The 17343-nt window shown below is 42.3% G+C and overlaps 3 protein-coding genes and 1 long non-coding RNA gene across 6 annotated transcripts; 3 read left to right on the top strand and 1 right to left on the bottom strand.

The window, feature by feature from the left end:
* Window positions 1-642: 642 nt before the first annotated feature.
* LOC109748286 (DNA (cytosine-5)-methyltransferase DRM2) lies at window positions 643-6721 on the top strand. The gene is made up of 8 exons (XM_020307323.4): window positions 643-970; window positions 2516-2632; window positions 2727-2820; window positions 2904-2950; window positions 3046-3210; window positions 4865-4964; window positions 5054-5145; window positions 5230-6721. Exons 1-8 carry the CDS (start codon window positions 965-967, stop codon window positions 6340-6342), a joined length of 1734 nt encoding a protein of 577 aa, XP_020162912.1. The 5' UTR covers window positions 643-964; the 3' UTR covers window positions 6343-6721.
* Window positions 6722-8430: 1709 nt separating this feature from the next.
* Window positions 8431-11315, top strand: LOC109748287 (uncharacterized). The gene is made up of 4 exons (XM_020307324.4): window positions 8431-8605; window positions 8717-8857; window positions 9780-9844; window positions 10705-11315. Exons 1-4 carry the CDS (start codon window positions 8554-8556, stop codon window positions 10948-10950), a joined length of 504 nt encoding a protein of 167 aa, XP_020162913.1. The 5' UTR covers window positions 8431-8553; the 3' UTR covers window positions 10951-11315.
* Window positions 11316-11600: 285 nt separating this feature from the next.
* On the bottom strand, window positions 11601-13730 carry LOC109748285 (glycine cleavage system H protein 2, mitochondrial). Its single transcript, XM_020307322.3, has 4 exons — window positions 13477-13730; window positions 12384-12472; window positions 12067-12237; window positions 11601-11972 (listed from the first exon to the last, which is right to left on the bottom strand). Exons 1-4 carry the CDS (start codon window positions 13562-13564, stop codon window positions 11844-11846), a joined length of 477 nt encoding a protein of 158 aa, XP_020162911.1. The 5' UTR covers window positions 13565-13730; the 3' UTR covers window positions 11601-11843.
* Window positions 13731-13848: 118 nt separating this feature from the next.
* On the top strand, window positions 13849-16801 carry LOC120966295 (uncharacterized). Of its 3 annotated transcripts, none has more exons than XR_006665204.1 (3): window positions 13849-14867; window positions 15215-15299; window positions 15370-16801. It is a non-coding gene; the product is annotated as an uncharacterized lncRNA (long non-coding RNA). The 3 variants fall into 3 exon arrangements; XR_012187427.1 differs by having other exon boundaries at window positions 13849-14557; window positions 14659-15299; XR_012187426.1 differs by having other exon boundaries at window positions 13849-15299.
* The last annotated feature ends 542 nt before the right edge of the window (window positions 16802-17343 follow it).

The raw sequence follows: 17343 nt of genomic DNA on the forward strand, positions 1-17343 counted from the left end.
ACTTGTTACGAGGTCATATATTCGAAAATATAAAGGTGGACATGGCTCCGCGAGCACCAACATGAATAGTAAATTAAAAAATATATTAGGAGATTTTCTAAAAATTCTAAAATTTTGAGTATTGAACTTGATCGATCACTCTACTCAGTACGAAGTTTAATGAAGCATTGACACCCTGATACCTTTAGTGAAGAAAATATAATTGGCATGTTACTATTCATAAAATGGTATTTTTTTAATGTAGCTTTGATTTTGTCATTTTTGCCTAGAATATCACGGATGTTGTTCACTCGGGAAACTTTTTATACGCAAGCATCGACTATGCATGTTACAAATAAAATCATTTTTAATTTTTTTAGTACTTCTACGAAATTATAATTCGTAAAGCGTGCGGGTTAGACAATATTCACCAACTCTGCATTGACCATACATTTATGAATGGAGATCATATTAAAACTGCATAAAAATCATTAACCATGCTTTAGATTTTAACATTAATTTTAATTTATTCAGTCATTAACTTAAATGAGAAGACCGGTCAAAGCTATCAAGTTGGTTGACAATTATGACCGGTCCACCATCATTATTATCACCACCGACGGCTGCACCGCTTTTCTCACGCCTCTCTCTTTTCCTCTGCCTGCTCATTGAGACGTGCGCTGCGCACAGGAACTGTGTAGCCGGTCCTGCGCGCAGCGGCACATCGACAGAACACATAAAAGTCTCGCTCCCATCCATGGCCCCGAACTAAACGCCCAGTCTGAACTACACGCCGCGGCACGCGCGGCAGCGCAGCGCATCCCCGTCTTCTCCTTGTCGTCTAAGCCAGCGAGGGGCGGACGCCGTCGCCGTCGCCGCCGCGCTCTCCTCCTCCGCCTCCTCTGCTGCTGCTGCTCTTCCTCGAGCTGTCCTCCGCACTGCAAGGAGATAGAGGGGAGGGGCGGGGCATCTTCTGACATCAGTAATGGCGGTAGGCTCTCTCTCTCTCTCTCTCCGTCCTCCCTTCTTCCGGCGATTTTAGAGCCCCATCCATTAAACGGATTTGCTACAAGTTATACTAGGGGACTCATCTCTTGATTCTTAGGGGCATTTCCCATGCAAGGATTGCGTTCCTGCAAAATCTTTTGCGATTCCTTTGCACAGCATTCGTGCTGAAATTTCCACTGACAAAAGCTCTTATGAAAGATTCCTTTGTTTTTCCCTACTGCTCAATCACACAAAGTTTCCATCCCGATGCGGAGGAAGCTCTCATGTTTATTACTCCCTCTGTAAACTAATATAAGAGCGTTTAGATCACTACTTTAGTAATCTAAACACTCTTATATTAGTTTACGGAGGGAGTAGTATTCTTGACGTATCAGTCTGTGCGCGACTCTGTTTTCATATGTTTGCGCGACTCTGTTTTCATATGTTCGATGGGAGAAAAAACTTTCTGCATATTGGAGGTTTTGTGGTTTGTTCGATGGGAGAAAAAACTTTCTGCATATTGGGGTTTTGTGGTGAGTTTGTTCGATGAGGGGGGGGGGACTCGATGCGTTCCAGACCCTATAGAATCGGATCCGCCGAATGGCAGACCAGGCATCTATGTTGCATTGGTTGGTTAGCTTCTCAGCCTCTGTCCTTGTCTGCATTTTCTCACATTGGTCAGGTATCAGGGTCTCACCAGATAAGATGCTGCGGTCGTTAGTCAAAATACCGGCTCATATAGCAGAGACAGCAGCGCCGGCTAAACTCTCATTTGAATCGTTTTTTAGGGTCCATTTGATCTGATATACGTACGTTCTTTTAATCTTTCTTTGATGCATTCTGGGCACTAGAGTTGAATGACACTGCTGATTTCGCTTTCGGGATTTCGGCTGCCGCGTGGTCATTTGTTTCATATGTTGTTCATGTTTGACACATTGGCACTCTTGTGGTCACACACAGCATTAACAGGCCGAAACTCTTTTATAAAATAATAAGTAATACTTTTTTTACTTCTCTCGCACTTCAGTTAGTACATTTGAGATGTTCATTTGGAGTGCAAACTACCGTTGTTTATCCATTTGGTTCATCTGGCACTCTGGCCCCTGCCTGTTTGGTTAGTCTTATTCTAGGTGATAATGGGCAAACCTGGTCGATCTAATCACCTATTTAGATTTACCAGTTATTTAGCATCCCCATAACTGGAAATTGAATTATTTCTAATTGTACTGATGTACAGTATATGTTTTGCCCGTTAGCTTAATGTCTTGTTGTGACAGTGCTGGAGGGAGTTTGTTCGATAAAAAGAGATGGTCTTTTCTTCTTCATTTTTGATGTTCTCTAAACTGTACTGCAAAAACGTCTTACATTAGTTTACAGAGGGAGTAGAAGTTGTACTGATTTGCGCTAGAGATTTCAACGGCGATATCTTGTGGCTGTTGTGGGCTTTTGACAGAATAATTCTTCTCTGTGCGTCATTTTCTTCTCTATTATTGCTTTTCTGGTGGTTTGCTTTCAATATTGATCGAGGTGTGCTTAACTCATGTGACAGGACCGGGATAGCGACAGTGATGACAATGTTAAGTTTGACTGGGAAAGTGATGGTGAGGCTGAGCCTTCATCAGCTCCGGCTTTCAGGAACTCGGATGCTCCTGGCCCATCCACGCTGGTACTTCAGCACAAGAGCTAGCCCTGACTTGTTATTATTATGATTATAGTGTGATATTTGTTTGTGCAAATGTCTAAAGGATTCTAATGGGCAGGCCAACGAGGAAGCGCCGTCTACTGCTTTAATTGAGGAATATGTAGCAATGGGTTTCCCAAAAGAGATAGTCGTGAAGGGCATGAAGGAGATTGGTAATACTCAAAGTAACTAGTTTCATTTCATGTGTCTTGTTTATGTTTATATCTTATGTTTCAACCGAGGCTTTTGTTTTCAGGGCATAGCGATGCAGATGCATTGCTCGAGCTAATTCTCACATATCAGGTATTTGTCCATGTGCTTTATCTTGGTTTTATTCTATGATGTATTTGCTACATGGCAAAGATTGTATGTTATACGATTGGTGATGTGAAATGCAGGCACTAGGTGCTGATGATGCAGTGGGTAACTGCTCTACTTCTGGCTGCGCTCCTCAGGGTGTTGAAGAAGAAGAAGATGATGATGATCTTGATTTTGAGAATTGGGATGGCGACGATGACGATGTTGGTGGTAGAGGGACCAACTGTGATGATCCTGGTGATGAGGTAGATGATTCCTGATCTTTAGTTCAGTAGCTGAGAATTCTTTGATCATATATGTGCTGTTATATGTGAAGTCTTTGCCATGCATACCTTGAGCACCCTCTTTATGTATTGTTTGAGTTTTTTTTTTTTTTTGCTCCGAGTGTTTCAACGGTGTAGAATTGAATTGTGAAGTTTGAGCACTTTGTTTTTTACATAGAATTCTCATCCTGTTTAAGTTTATCGTGTACGTGTGATATAGGGAGTGAGGTTGAATACCATTAGACCAGTACCTCCCGCATAGTAATCAATCAAACTGGAAAATAGTAGAAACTGAGTGTATTATTGCCCTGCTTGTTTGTGATTTTTATGAATTAGAAAATTTATTTCTGTTAGATACCACTCCTTTTCTCTTCAGTTCTTATGCATTTGAATATTAGTTACACGACTTGAAACTTGTGGAATCGGGATGGTATGAGCAAATCACATTACAGATGCTAAACTTTGTAATCCAAGATATAGTGTACAATCGGACTGAGCTGAGAAGAGTTCATAAGAAATAGAAGCTAAACTTGAATGCCGAGTACTACATAATTCTAGCCTGCACTTGGGTAAAGTTTGTGCTGCAACCCAGCTCATCACTTTTCCATCGAATGCAAGGATGGTTGGAAACTAGCTTGCTGGTTTGGACGAATAAGATCTACAAGAATTAAATGGCATTGTTCAAGATTCTTCTTTTGACTTTCAGTTACACAAAGTGATCTTAATACTGGAAAAGTACATCACATACTGCACTAATTGCATCAAACTTCGCTCCAAGACCAACCTCAAGAAGAGCAATATCTACATGTTAGAGCCGAAGAAAGCAAGGGATTCGATGTAGAAATGTTATGCTAGAAATACATACACAGAGTCACTAATTTAGAAATCTCAGAATGTAATATATGATGTGATAGCTGATTTTCGTGTAGGTTACGCAGATAAAACTAGTGATGAGAATATTGTATGGTTGAACCCTATACATGGCTATATATATGTAATGACTGAAAACAAGAAGTAGGGAAAGAGTATGGAGTGCTTGACGTCTATTATACCTGCTCAGCAAAAAAATATCTTGATTGCTAGCAAGGTGATGAACCTGAAATAGTGTGGAATGCGAATATCTTCATCTTCTCCTGAAGATGCACACATTTGCCTTATCTTCCATCAGTCCTAACTTTCTTCCACTGCTATGCATCCAGCACAGACTGCCATTATATGATACAACAAACTTGAACATGTACTTCCAGTTTATTCCTGTCCATCACCACCAATACTTCATATCGATATTTGCTAATGTAGGTAGTTGTTTCAAGTGTAAAATGATGAGCGTTTCTGTTCATGCAAACAGTAACTCTTGTATTAACGTCATTCTCAAACAGCACCAGAGAACAAGAAGTTGAGTTCCTAAATCATTTCATTGATTTAACTCTTGATCAGTGTTTTTCTATTGTTTCTTGGGTGGTCTGTGCTGTTCATTTCTTTACCGTTGATCAGCTGTAGTCCCCTTCATTTCTCTGGCCCTATAGATGTCGGTACATAATTGTATTTCTCTATCAGCAATCACTCAGTTGGCATTAATAAGTCAGTGAGATGTAGCAAGTGTTTTCTAATCTCAGTTTTTATTGCAACTCTGAAGGATTTTCTACAAGAGATGTCACAGAAAGATAAGAAGATCAACTCATTAGTAGACATGGGTTTTCCTGAAGATGAGGCAAATATTGCTATTACGAGATGCGGTATACTCTTTCTGAAATTTTTGTCTCGACAGTCATGCTTTCACGGAGAAGGCAACTTATGCTATACATTTCTGTTTAAATTTTCCTAGGTGTGGATGCTGATCTCTGTGTATTAGTTGATTCGATTAGTGCATCACTGGTTGCAGGAGATTTCAATTCCAGAAACATATCTGACCATCAGGTACCTTGTGCTTTTATGTACATTTCAATAAGAAACGGTTCTGCTTTTAGTTCGATGTAACTGAAATCCGTGTACATTTGGTAGGTTATGGATAGATGCTTTGATTCGTTTGGAGGGAGAAAGAAAGCAAGATTGATGGAAGAGAGCAAGAAAAGGAGGATGCAATATGCACAAGGCAGTGGATCCTCCTTTGCTGGTAGCCATGATGAGCCAACGCGTATCCCAGATCCTATGGTTGGATTTAATCTGCCCAGTGACAGAAAACCGTCAATGACCAGAATGCTTCCTGAACAAGCTGTCGGACCACCTTTTTTCTACTTTCAGAATGTGGCCCGAGCTCCAAGAGGTGCATGGACGACCATTTCAAAAAAATTCTACGACATTCAACCAGAGTTTGTGGATTCCAAGTATTTTTGTGCAGCTTCAAGGGAAAGTGGGTACATCCATAATTTGCCAATTGAGAACAGAGAAGCTCTTCTCCCTTTCCCTCTAAAGACCGTATTTGATGCATTCCCTCATTATAAGAAGTGGTGGCCTTCTTGGGACCCAAGAAGGCAGCTCAACTGCTTGCAAGCAAGTGTGGCAACTGCAAAGTTGACAGACCAGATCCAGCGTACTCTTGCAAGATCAGGCAACCCAAGTGTTCAGAAACATGTGGTGGATGAGTGCAAAACTTGGGATCTTGTCTGGGTAGGGAAAAACAAGGTTGCTCAGTTGGAGCCTGATGAGATGGAATCTCTGCTCGGTTTCCCAAGGGACCACACAAGGGGAGTCGTCAAGACAGAGAGGTACAAATCTCTTGCGAACTCCTTCCAAGTTGATACAGTTGCTTACCACCTATCAGTGCTGAGGGACATGTTTCCCAATGGTGTCAATGTGCTGTCCTTGTCCACCGGAATTGGAGGAGGAGAGGTAGCTTTGCACAGGCTTGGGATCCGCATGAGGACAGTGGTGTCTGTTGAGGAAGGCGAAACTAATAGGAGGATTTTTGAGGGTTGGTGGGATCAGACCCAGACAGGCAAGCTGGTTCAGATTGCCAACCTGAAATCTCTCACTAATGAGAGAATTGCATCGTTAGTTGGTAGATTTGGTTGCTTCGACTTGGTGATTGGGGGCAGCCAAGGTGAGCAATCTGCTTTGTTGTACGACTACCCCAGAATCTTGGATGCCATCAAGTCAGCTATGGCAAGGATGTAGGCTAAGCATCATAGTACCTATTCTGTCACTTAGTGCTTATCTCTAGGAACCGCAGCTTCCCGCAGCTTCATCTATGTAAGGATGTAGGCTAAGCATCGTAGTACCTATTCTGTCACTTAGTGTTTATCTCTAGGAACCGCAGCTTCATCTATGTTTAAACAGTGAGGCGACGTGGTGGATGTTTATTTGCAAGAAATGCCTTGTTTTAAGTATCCAAATTCTGTTTAGTGCTGGACAAACAAATTTTGCCATGCACTGCCTTACATGATGCTCTTGTTTGTCTGGCTGAGCTGTACATGTCATGTAACTGCTTCAGTTGTACACACTGCTAAGACTGGAATTTGGTGTTTTACGTAGAGACAGAGACTTCTTTTGCTTAGTTGCTTCATATCATTTCCTCTGCTTACACTTAACACTGCATCAAGCACTCAACTGTGGTTTTCAGGCTATGAAAACAGTGAGTGAACACGATAAGGTTAAAAGAGGATGTTGATTATGAAAAGCCTATATAGGAAGGTAAAAATGTGGCCTGATCTTCTGCTGTTAACCTGTAGACAAGCAGGGTGTTTAATTTGCTATTTCACACAGCATCTTTCCTTTAGCAAAGCATTTTAGCATAGACGATATTGTACATTTTCTATTCTGGGATGGGATGCAAAAGAAGATGATACAAATCCAGAGATAGTTCTCTCTGTTCTTTCTCTTGTTAGATTGTTTCGTTTCGCACACTAAGCTTGACAAGCTGAAACAAGTACCAATGTCGACTGGGGATAGAGCTTGAAATGCATTCTTTGGCACCCACAGCACACTTCATTCCTTGGTAGTGATGAAAAGAATGTAAGTAACTGGTATTTCACTCAGGGCAGACGTATTTTTGGAAAAATACATCGTGCCTCATGTCGCTTTCATCCTGTATGATCTTCAAAGTCTGGGAAAATAAGCCTATCAGGCTACCAGGTTATCAGGTTTCCCAAGTTTGTAAAGTTCAGAACTTGGGTTCAGATTTTGTGATAGGGATTCTGGTATGTTATATAAGACTTCAGAGCCGGTGCAAATGCTGTTTTGAATGGATTTTGGATGTTGGAGCTCTGCTTTCATCAAGATTGAAAACAACAGCAATGGATTTTAAAAAAGTAAACAATTGCTCTGAAAAAATGGCCTCACTTCTGTGTAACTTCAGCATGGTAAGTTAGATCATTCATACCCTAGTAGAACCTGTTCTGGTCACTCTCTTGGGGCTCTGAAATTAGACCTAGTAGAACCTGTTCTGGTCACTCTCTTGGGGCTCTGAAATTAGATCATTCAGTAAACAGTTGCTCCAAAACCTGGGGTCTCTTGGTGGTTGCCTTTATCCACTGCACTCCAAACCAGAAGCTGAAGCTAGGTTCACAAAATGATGATGGTGACTACGTACTAGTTAGCTGAAATCAGGAGCAGACACCAAGTCCTGCTCTGGAACTGAAACCGAAGCTCTACACGTCGTTCTAGCGGACAGTAAGGGTGTACAGCAAGCACTATGCTCAGTTTCTTTGAGCTGAAATGGAACCTTTGTTAGCTTGTCACCGCTATTGTGTATGGTGTACCTGTAGTCAGTGTTCTTCGTTTGCTTCACATATGGATGACTGATGAGTGGTTGCAAGGTCTCTCTTCTTGTTCACTACGATTGGATGTGCATAGTGTTGTAGGAAAAGTGGATGTGTATAGTGGGAAATGAAATCAGGATAGACGAAAGCAGACTGTTAGGTACTCCCTCCGTTTCAAAAATACTTGAAGATCCACTAGATTTGTCCCAAGTCAAACTTCTTTCAATTTGACCAACTTTATACAATTTCTTTTTAATATCTATGAGTACAATCTAGTGCTGTATGAAAGTTATGCCGGAGACAGTTCACCAGAATTTTTTTAAAAATAAATTTGTGGAGGAGATTGAGTTGAACTTTTCTTTTTTCGAGGAAATGGATTTTTTAAGGGAATTTTGAGGAAATGGATTGAGTTGAACTTGACGGAGAAGATCACGGTATCTACTGGGCCGAAATGTAATGTAACGAGCGGGCTTGAATACATAGGCCTAATCTTTCTCTGGGCCCAACACGAGACTTCTCTCCCCAACCCCTGAGCTGCGAGAGAGAGGAAAGGGCGAAAGGCGGTGTGTGTTCTGTTCATTCCCTTCGTTCGGAGGCGGAGCCGAGGAGACGGCCGGCGGCGACCACGATGGGCGGCGGCGAGGGCAAGTCGAGGAAGCGCCGCTCTTCCCCCTCCTCAGGTGCCTGAAACTATCCAATTGCTTCTCGCCCCAGTCGACCCGAGCCTGTTCCTCTCTTTCCGCGCCGTGCTGATTCCTCTCCCTGTTCCGCCTGTCGATTCGCTGGCCCAGGGGAGGAAGATGAGAGGGAGCGGAAGAAGAGGCGGGACAAGAAGGAGAGCAGGAGGAGCGGCCGCGACGGCAGGGGCAGCGACGAGGAGGAGGAGAGGCGGAGGAGGAAGAAGAAGCACGGCGACAGGGGCAAAGACAAAGGTAGGGTTCCTTTTGCCTCTAGGGCCTGAATTTCTTCCAGTTCTCTCTGACTGAATGGAATCATGCTTAGCTTGGTTCCTTGTGCCGTCGTGGGATGTCTTAAACTGAGCTAGAGAATGGGCAATACCATTAAGTGACATTTCAGTCTTCACAAGCTTCACCTCTGAGAAGGGAGGACCATACCCACCTTTAGACCATGAACATAATCCATCAACTCGGCCTCTTCAGCACTCTGAAAATTTCCATGCCGGTAGTATTGCAACACCTGCATGATCTCTAACAACCGCACCGATACTAGCAGAACCATCAACCGAAGCAAAACTAGCATCGACGTTTATTTTCGCCTGACCAAATGGAGGTGAGGTCCTGACCTCATCATGTGATTCATTATTGGCCCTCTGCTCAGGCAAGCAATGGTGGTGGATAGGAGATTTACCTTTTTTGGATTATTATAGGAAGAAGAGCGCCAAGGCAGCCCGAGGAAGCAACATAATTTTGTAGAGAGAGAGTCGAAGCTGAAATAGTTGGCTTGCCATCATTGAAAATAATATCATTCCTGAGATGGCATGCTCTCCATAGGAGGAATAAAATCTTAGTGCGTATCTGATCATCCACTTGGGCAGGAGACAAAACAATCAATCCGGACCACTTTTCACAAAAAAAAATCTTTAGGATGTAAATTCAGTCTTAAGAGCAAACTGAACAGCATGAGGTCTAGTGTGATCAATCACCGCATGATAACCATCCCACCCGCCAAACCATGAATATTGTGGGTTAGGTTTGTATCCATATTCTTTTCAACCAACTTGGCTTCGGCATCACACTTAATTAGGCATATATTTGTTCGATTGTAATAGTTTAACTATAGTGCTAGATTCATTTGATGATGTATACGTGACTCTGTATTTGTTTGTCTTAACAGAGAGGGATTCGAAGGAGAGGCGTTCCAAGGAGAAGGAGAAGAGCAAGCGAAAAGACAAGGATGCTGTGAGTTATCTAGATGGTTATTTTATCAGAGTATCAAGTGAAGTAGTTTGCATATGATTAATTAGAGTTCTGGAGCTTTTAGCTCTTTGTTAGTACATTTTTCATAGATGAATTTCTGTAGAAGCTTGAGCTTTTGCAAAGGTCTGATAATGGGATGGACAATGGTCCTATAGAACCACATGAAGTGGGGTTGAACAAATATGATTTGGCAAACACAGCTAGTAGGCTGAATTAAATAAACTAATCACCATCAAATTGATGTATGCATGCAACCAACCTGGCAATTTGTCCATATCATGTTTTTAAGGTGTCTTTGAAGCACCCTTAGAAGTGAACCTGACCCTTTCCTGGTAAATGTTTCAGGCTAAGATATTCCAAATTTCTAATTGTCATAACTGAAATGCAAGTCTGTTGTATTGTCCTGGACAATGGAGTCCCGTAGAAACTTGCCAAGAGTGTATTTCGCATCTGAAGGCTGAATAGCAGCACAAGGTGTATTTCTGCCGTTGAACTAAAATAGTGATTGGAATTTAGGTGCTTTATTTTTTTTAACAATTATTGCCTTATTCCCTGCAATGTTTATGCCCGCAATGAAAGGGTTGTAGTATCTACATCCCTGAAGGGATCTTGAGGACCGTAGTTTGTGTACCTAGAGTATAATGTTAGTTGCATCTCATCTATCTCTTGAGTTTTAGTGTAATTCAGCAAAAAAATAGTGGATTGTTAAGAAAGAAGTGTGCACCAGATTTATTTGAATGCACCAGTTAGGTTAGGTACATGTATCCTTGCCAGAGCAGAAGTGATTGACCTTGCTTGTTCTTCCCCTGCCTTTGTCATGTCCTGATGCCTCTCATTTTCAGCCATCGCTAAAACAGGACATCAAAGAAATATCCAAGGACGACTACTTTGCAAAGAACAATGAGTTTGCAACCTGGTTGAAGGAAGAGAAGGGCAAATATTTCTCCGACCTTTCTTCAGAGTCTGCCCGTGATATCTTCCTCAAGTTCGTGAAACAATGGAACAAGGGGAAGCTGCCATCGCAATACTACGTGGGCATCACCACTGGGCCCCGATCAGCACACAACTGGAACATCAAGAAGGCATGAGAAGGCTTGTCTCCCTTGTGGCCTGCAGTTCGGGTGCCTTGCGTTGTGGGGTTTCTTGACGAAACTGCTATACCAAATGCTTGTGCCACTTGTTCCATCTTTTAGGTTTCTGATCTAAACCTGGATGAACAATAGTTCAGTATCGCTGTGTTTAGCATTGATGTTAGTCCTGTTGCCAACGTTCAGTGAAAAGATTCTAGCAAACTTGTTGCTGTATGGAAAAGAGCTGGTATTCAGGTGATTAGCCCCACCACCACATGTCCATGTTCTTCTGCCTTTTTTGATGGGTCTTCTGTATAACTTCGATATTCTTGCTGTAAACTGAAGATTTTCACTGTTATGAATTAGTCTGCCGTATTTTGGAATCGCCACTTTGGCAGCATGTAAACTGATTTTGAAGAGTTTGCTGCTGTTATGAATTAGTCTGCGGTATTTCAGCATCGCCACTTTGGCAGCGGTCCAGTCTGTTTAGGCAATATACTGATCCTATTGCAAATTCCTCCAGAAAAACTGCAGTCAAGAGACCAGGGCGAAAACTACTCCCTCCGTCCCATAATATAAGAGCGTTTTTGACACTACACTAGTGTAAAAAAACGCTCTTATATTATGGGACAAAGGGAGTATCTACTATCATCAGAATGCACAGACAATTTTGATACGAGTTAATCAGAACAGAGCTTAAATCAGAGATGAAACCATGGCAAAGAAACAAAGGAACTCGAGTGATACACATATTTCGGATCTCACAAGCCCTTGTAGGGTAGGCAAATGCCATTTATTCCATGTTTTGATCCTTTCTGGGCTGAGAAAGCAGGTGGTACAAAGTGCCCAACAGCACATGACAAACACCTACGAGTGTCGAAGCGCAGATTCTCTTTCAGAAGCCACCATGCTTAATGCTTGCTGTCCTCTTCCTCGCAGAATTTTGAGTACTTCTTGTCATCCATCAGTGAATTGAGCTCACCTGCATCGCTGACCTTGACCTTGATGATCCAGCCGCCCTCATATGGATCTCCATTGACCTGTGTTGAAAAAATAAAACAGCCAGCATACCGGTCATACAACACTTCAATCCTTGACAATGGATTCCTTGAGTAAGGCTAAGCTGAAACGTACCAATGCTGGTTTCTCTAGTAGTTCATCATTCACTGCAATGACCTCTCCAGACACCGGCGAGTTGATGTCACTGGTTGCCTTCACACTTTCAACAGCACCAAAGTTCGTTCCCTGGGATACAGAGGCGCCAACTTCTGGCAGCTCCACATACACAACATCACCCAAATGGTCCTGAAGCCAAGAAAAACAGCTCTATTATGGCATGTGATGAAAGGCTGCTTATACATATGCATCGAGTGAAGCATTTAATGGTCTAACATATGACAGATCTAACACATGAATTGGTTCAGAGAGATTGAATGTATAAACATATGAACCTGGGCATGGTCTGTAATCCCAACGGTTGCGGAATCACCATCAACCTTCACCCATTCATGGGTTTCAGCATACTTCAGATCCTTCAGCACTGGAAAAGGGCAAAACCAGAAAGATGCGTGTTATAACGTGTACTACACATTGAATGGCATTAATAAGAAATGCAGTTTAACAATGTGCATATAAAGAGTTCCAAAGCCACTCCAACTAATGTAGTAGTTCCCTCATAACCACTACAACTATTGTCCACTCTGAAATATGCACAGAACACAGATCTACTAATGTAAAGAACTTTTTCTTGGGATCATTTCATCAGTTTCTCTGCTTCACACTATTGCATATGATTGTGCGTCAACAAACTCTTGTAGGTTGTAGGTCCCAATGCGGCTGTGTTTTCTCCAACTAGCTTTCGCGAGCCTATTGCAAAAACTTTTGACTAAATCATGGGGTCCCAAACCATTTTGCATGTATTTCATCAACTTTCACACTATATAGTTCTCAAATGCATCAAACAAACATCACATCATGCCATCAAAAGAAAAAACATCACACCAACAAAATAAAAACCAGGTTGCGCCTTCTGCGACGACATCGGCCTACCGACCTACGGCTATCACTGAACCTCAAGAACCATCACCGTACTATAGTGCTCTAAACGATCTTATATTTCTTTGCAGAGGGAGTACACGACTACAAATCCAAGGCGGAAATGTTGAACTTTACCACCTAACCTAATGAGGCAAAAGCAGAGCAGCAGGAAAGATCCTTTTCGCAGAGAAGATAAAACCTGCCACCGGGAAAGGATCAAAACAACCAGAATAAACTCGGTGGCATTACACCCCATCCAGCAAACATCTCCGACGCGTGAACAGGGTCACTGCCGGAATCACCAGTAAGAACTGGTAAAACGGATCGACCAACGACAAATCCTACCACCCAAAATTAGCGGGACGCAGAGGACAAGATCGCGCCGTTCCATCACCAACGACCTGCGATCCCGGGACGGTCGCGGCGCGAGACACGAGACGCACGCGTGAAACAGGCAGGCACGGGCGCAAAGGTGGCCGCGGAGAGAGAGAGGGAGAGGGGAGGTACCGGTGGAGAAGGCCCTGGGGAAGGCGGAGATCTTGAGGTAGGAGGCGGCGCGGGAGGCCCAGAGCGATCTGGAGGCGGCCATGGCCATGATCACGCGACGGGGGGAGGAGGAGGGGGATCGCTCGGCGCCGCCTCCTCTGTTTCTCTCTCTCTCTCTCTTTCTCTCTGGCGCACCGAGCTCGCTCTTGGGGTTTGGTGGTGGTTTCTCTATTTCTCTCCTTTTTCGCAGAAGAAGTTGGTGGGTGGTGCGCTCTGAGAATTGCGAAAATGTTTTTCGTGGTAGGTCTTTGGGCCCTCCTGGGCCTTTTCGTCCTTGTACTTCTCCACTATTATTAAACAATCAAATAAGAACATTTTTACGTGCATCCCGTTAAGTGTACATCGGTTAATTAGCACCGTCTAATTATCTAAATCAATGAAATCTAACAGATTAGATTAATCTGATGAGTTATCAGAGTGCAATTAGCAATTATAATAGGCTGACCACCACTTCACCGGCCGACGAAAACTTCCCCTCCGTCAGTTTCTCTCTCTTAACCAGAAATCTCTCTCCTAATAAATAGATAAAGAAATCAACAATCAATCCCAAATTAATAGGGATTGCATGCATTATAGCTAATGCTTTAAACCAGGCGTATGTGATCCATGCAAACCGGCTACTCCCGCATCAATTCCTCGCCCAATCAACGCCTCAATAGTCTGCATGCATTTGTTGTTACGGAGGGGAGAGATTTTTGCGTGTGAGAGAATGCCTCTGCCAAGGACACGCTACACATCCTAAAAACACAAGGACGCACTTGCTACCCATCCTCTGCCGCCGCCGTCTGCAGCCTCCGATTCAACGCGTTACGCGCTGCCGGATATGCAGGAGCTGGCAGGGCTTCCGATTCGACGTGCCGCCACCACTTCTGGCGACGCACGAGCCACCCGAGGTCGCGAGCGCGGGGCGCTGCCGCCGCGTTCGCTTCCGAGGGTAGGCGAAGACGCAAATGTTGCCCGTGACCTCGGCCGTCCTCGCGGCCTTTGCGGGAGTGACGACGTCGTCTCCATCCTTCACTCCGCCTCATTGACGTCGGTGCAGGTCATCTCCTCCGACTGCATGCCCACCATGGAGGCCATCTCCTCCAACCGTGCTCCCCACCGTCTCTCTTGATCCGATCTGACCCTAGGGAACTTTTGCAGGCCTCGAGCTCAATCCTTCTCCCCATAGCTTCAGCGATCTTAGACAGGCAAAGGATATGCTCTGCACTGATATAAGACGAGAAATTATTTCTGTAACACTTGATCTTGGGTTTGCACTTGCTAACAGAGAAGCAGCCAAAACAAAGCCACGAGCCTTTGTACTGAATGTAAATACACTCTGCAGATGTGCGCCCATCTTTTAGTGTGAGGTCTGTACTATCCAGTGCAGATTATTTACTATGTCTCGGATTGTGAATGTATAGTTCAATTTCATAATTTTAACCTTTCAAGTTATTGGTGTCCACACATGATTTTAACATCCCCAGTTTCCTTTCAAGTTATTGGGATGCTTTGACAGCTGTCATGTACGGCTTATTATTTGCACCGTAATCTCACAATTCTGAATTTAATCTTTTTAGTTGACTAGCATCACATTTTTTTATTGTGACCTCATGCTTAAATAGTTAAATTTGGCAGGTTGCAGAAATTCGAATTCACTATCTCTGAGAATAAGTATATATTTTGTGGGGGTCACTGAATTCTTCTTCTCTTTCAGGAATTTGCGGCTTACATTGCTAATGCTTGATTCTCGATAGCAATGTTATTTTCCTCCATGTTGGTCATGCCAAAAAAGTATAGAGGTGACTATTTGATCCTCCATTAATCATGTACGTCCTTACTGAAACTGAATGCAGTTTTTTTTGGCTCAAGGGCGAGTCTGCACCAATCCACCATGCTCGAGTTAGGGGGATCACCTACAGTGCTCACCTACAGTGTGAGGGCCAAACCTATATTGTAGGTTAATTCACTTTTGGATTTTTTATGGGCTTGATGACTAACTTATCCTTATTTCATTGCACAATTTTCAAACCATATCAAAATGTTAGTTAACAGATTCGCTGTAATCATGGTATCATTTTACGACAGATTTATGTTCTTTCATACTATATGTAGGCAATTGGTATGATTCCTTTTAAGTCGGAAGTGTCAGTGCGGAGCTAGGAGAAAATACATACATTCTAGAAAGTTTGGTTCCCTTTTTAGAATCAATCACATGTCATTTGGAGAGCATACATTGTTTATATATTGTATTTGTATAGAACCAGTTCTTTGCAAATGTGACTAAACTTGATGCAGACTTGATCCTGGTGCGACTTTTTTACCCAGGATAATAAACCTCTGTTGTTCTTGTGCGGTTGGGGAATCATGTACCGGCATAGTAAATATACCAAATGATATTTCATTGACAAGCCACATATAAATCAAAGTCAAAATTAGGCATATATTGTGATGCAAAGGTAATCTTATATTAGTGTTGATATTTCTTTTTTTTCAGCCTCTATTGCAGTCTGCACCGCTGCAAGAATGGAATTAATTTTGTTATATATAAATGCTATAATAAGTATTTCAGAGCATTTTTTTCTGCTGTTGGGCTTTAATATTCCATTCCATTTCCGATGGATAAAAATGTTTGAGGCTACTTCCAAATTTATCCCTTGGTTTCTTACGGTCTAATGTGTTTGACAGTTTTTCTTTCAGATTTACCTGTCTTGTTTGTGCAGCAGGTACAAGGTCTCACCATGTTGAAGGCTACTGCCTGTTCTTCCATTTTCATTTTCATTTTGTTAATGTATGTTTACTACCTTATAAGGACATGAGGTGACTCGTGGATTGTAGCGCATGGGGAGCTTCACGATTGTTGTGGTTACTTTTTACACAAAATCATGGTACCACAAGTTGTATGTATAGCTTGTGATACATGGTGATGCATCTTTGCGAGGTTAATTGTGCATCCAGTTTATTGATGCTTTGAAGGTGTCTGATTTAGTGGTTTACATTGAAGGTGCATAACATCAAGTAAAATATGATTAGGCTTACGATATAAGAAGAATAATGATTATATACGAAAGTTAAATACATATGGTGTGTCGCTTCCATAAAGAATGGAGTTATGCGAATAGGTGAATATGCGCCGTGGGACGAAGGGATCATTTGTATTCCATTTATACTCACACGAATTGTATGTGTATCCATGGAGACGTGTGTTGCACGTGCACGCTTACTAGTTTGTTTGGAAAATGAACTGATTTGCCTCAATTTCTTGGATCACTAAAAAAATTAATTCCTTCAAAAAAAATAAAAATTTAGTTGTCTCAAAAAAACCTAAAAGAATAGTTCATCTAAAAAACTTAATTTGTTGGAATATAGGGCAAACTGAAATTCAAAAATTTCAGCTGTTTTTCCGGAGGGATTTTAGAAGATGAAGACAACAAAAACACTTGAATAAGTTTACACAAATATCAACTTGTAGGGGTCAAAACACATGAGCATAACAGATGCTTACTTAGTGCCAAACCACTACTACTAGATGATTTCTCATATTACGGCAGGAGATTACCATAGAGCCTTGTCCCATGCGGCAATGTCCTGCTTAGTTAATTACTCCCTTCGTTCCATGATATAAGACATTTTTACAAGCTAATGCTACTCTCTCTGCAAAGAAATATCAGAGCGTTTAGATCACTAAACACTTTAGTGATTTAAACGCTTTTATATTTTTTTACGAAGGAATCTTATTTTACTTTACGGAGGAAGTACGTCCTAGCTTGAAAAACGTTTTATATTATAAGATGAAGGAGTATTATTGATCGCTGATAATGCGGTCACCAAATCACTATGGAGCAT

Source organism: Aegilops tauschii, chromosome 6 (assembly GCF_002575655.3).
Source record: "Aegilops tauschii subsp. strangulata cultivar AL8/78 chromosome 6, Aet v6.0, whole genome shotgun sequence".
NCBI classification, from domain to species: domain Eukaryota; kingdom Viridiplantae; phylum Streptophyta; class Magnoliopsida; order Poales; family Poaceae; genus Aegilops; species Aegilops tauschii.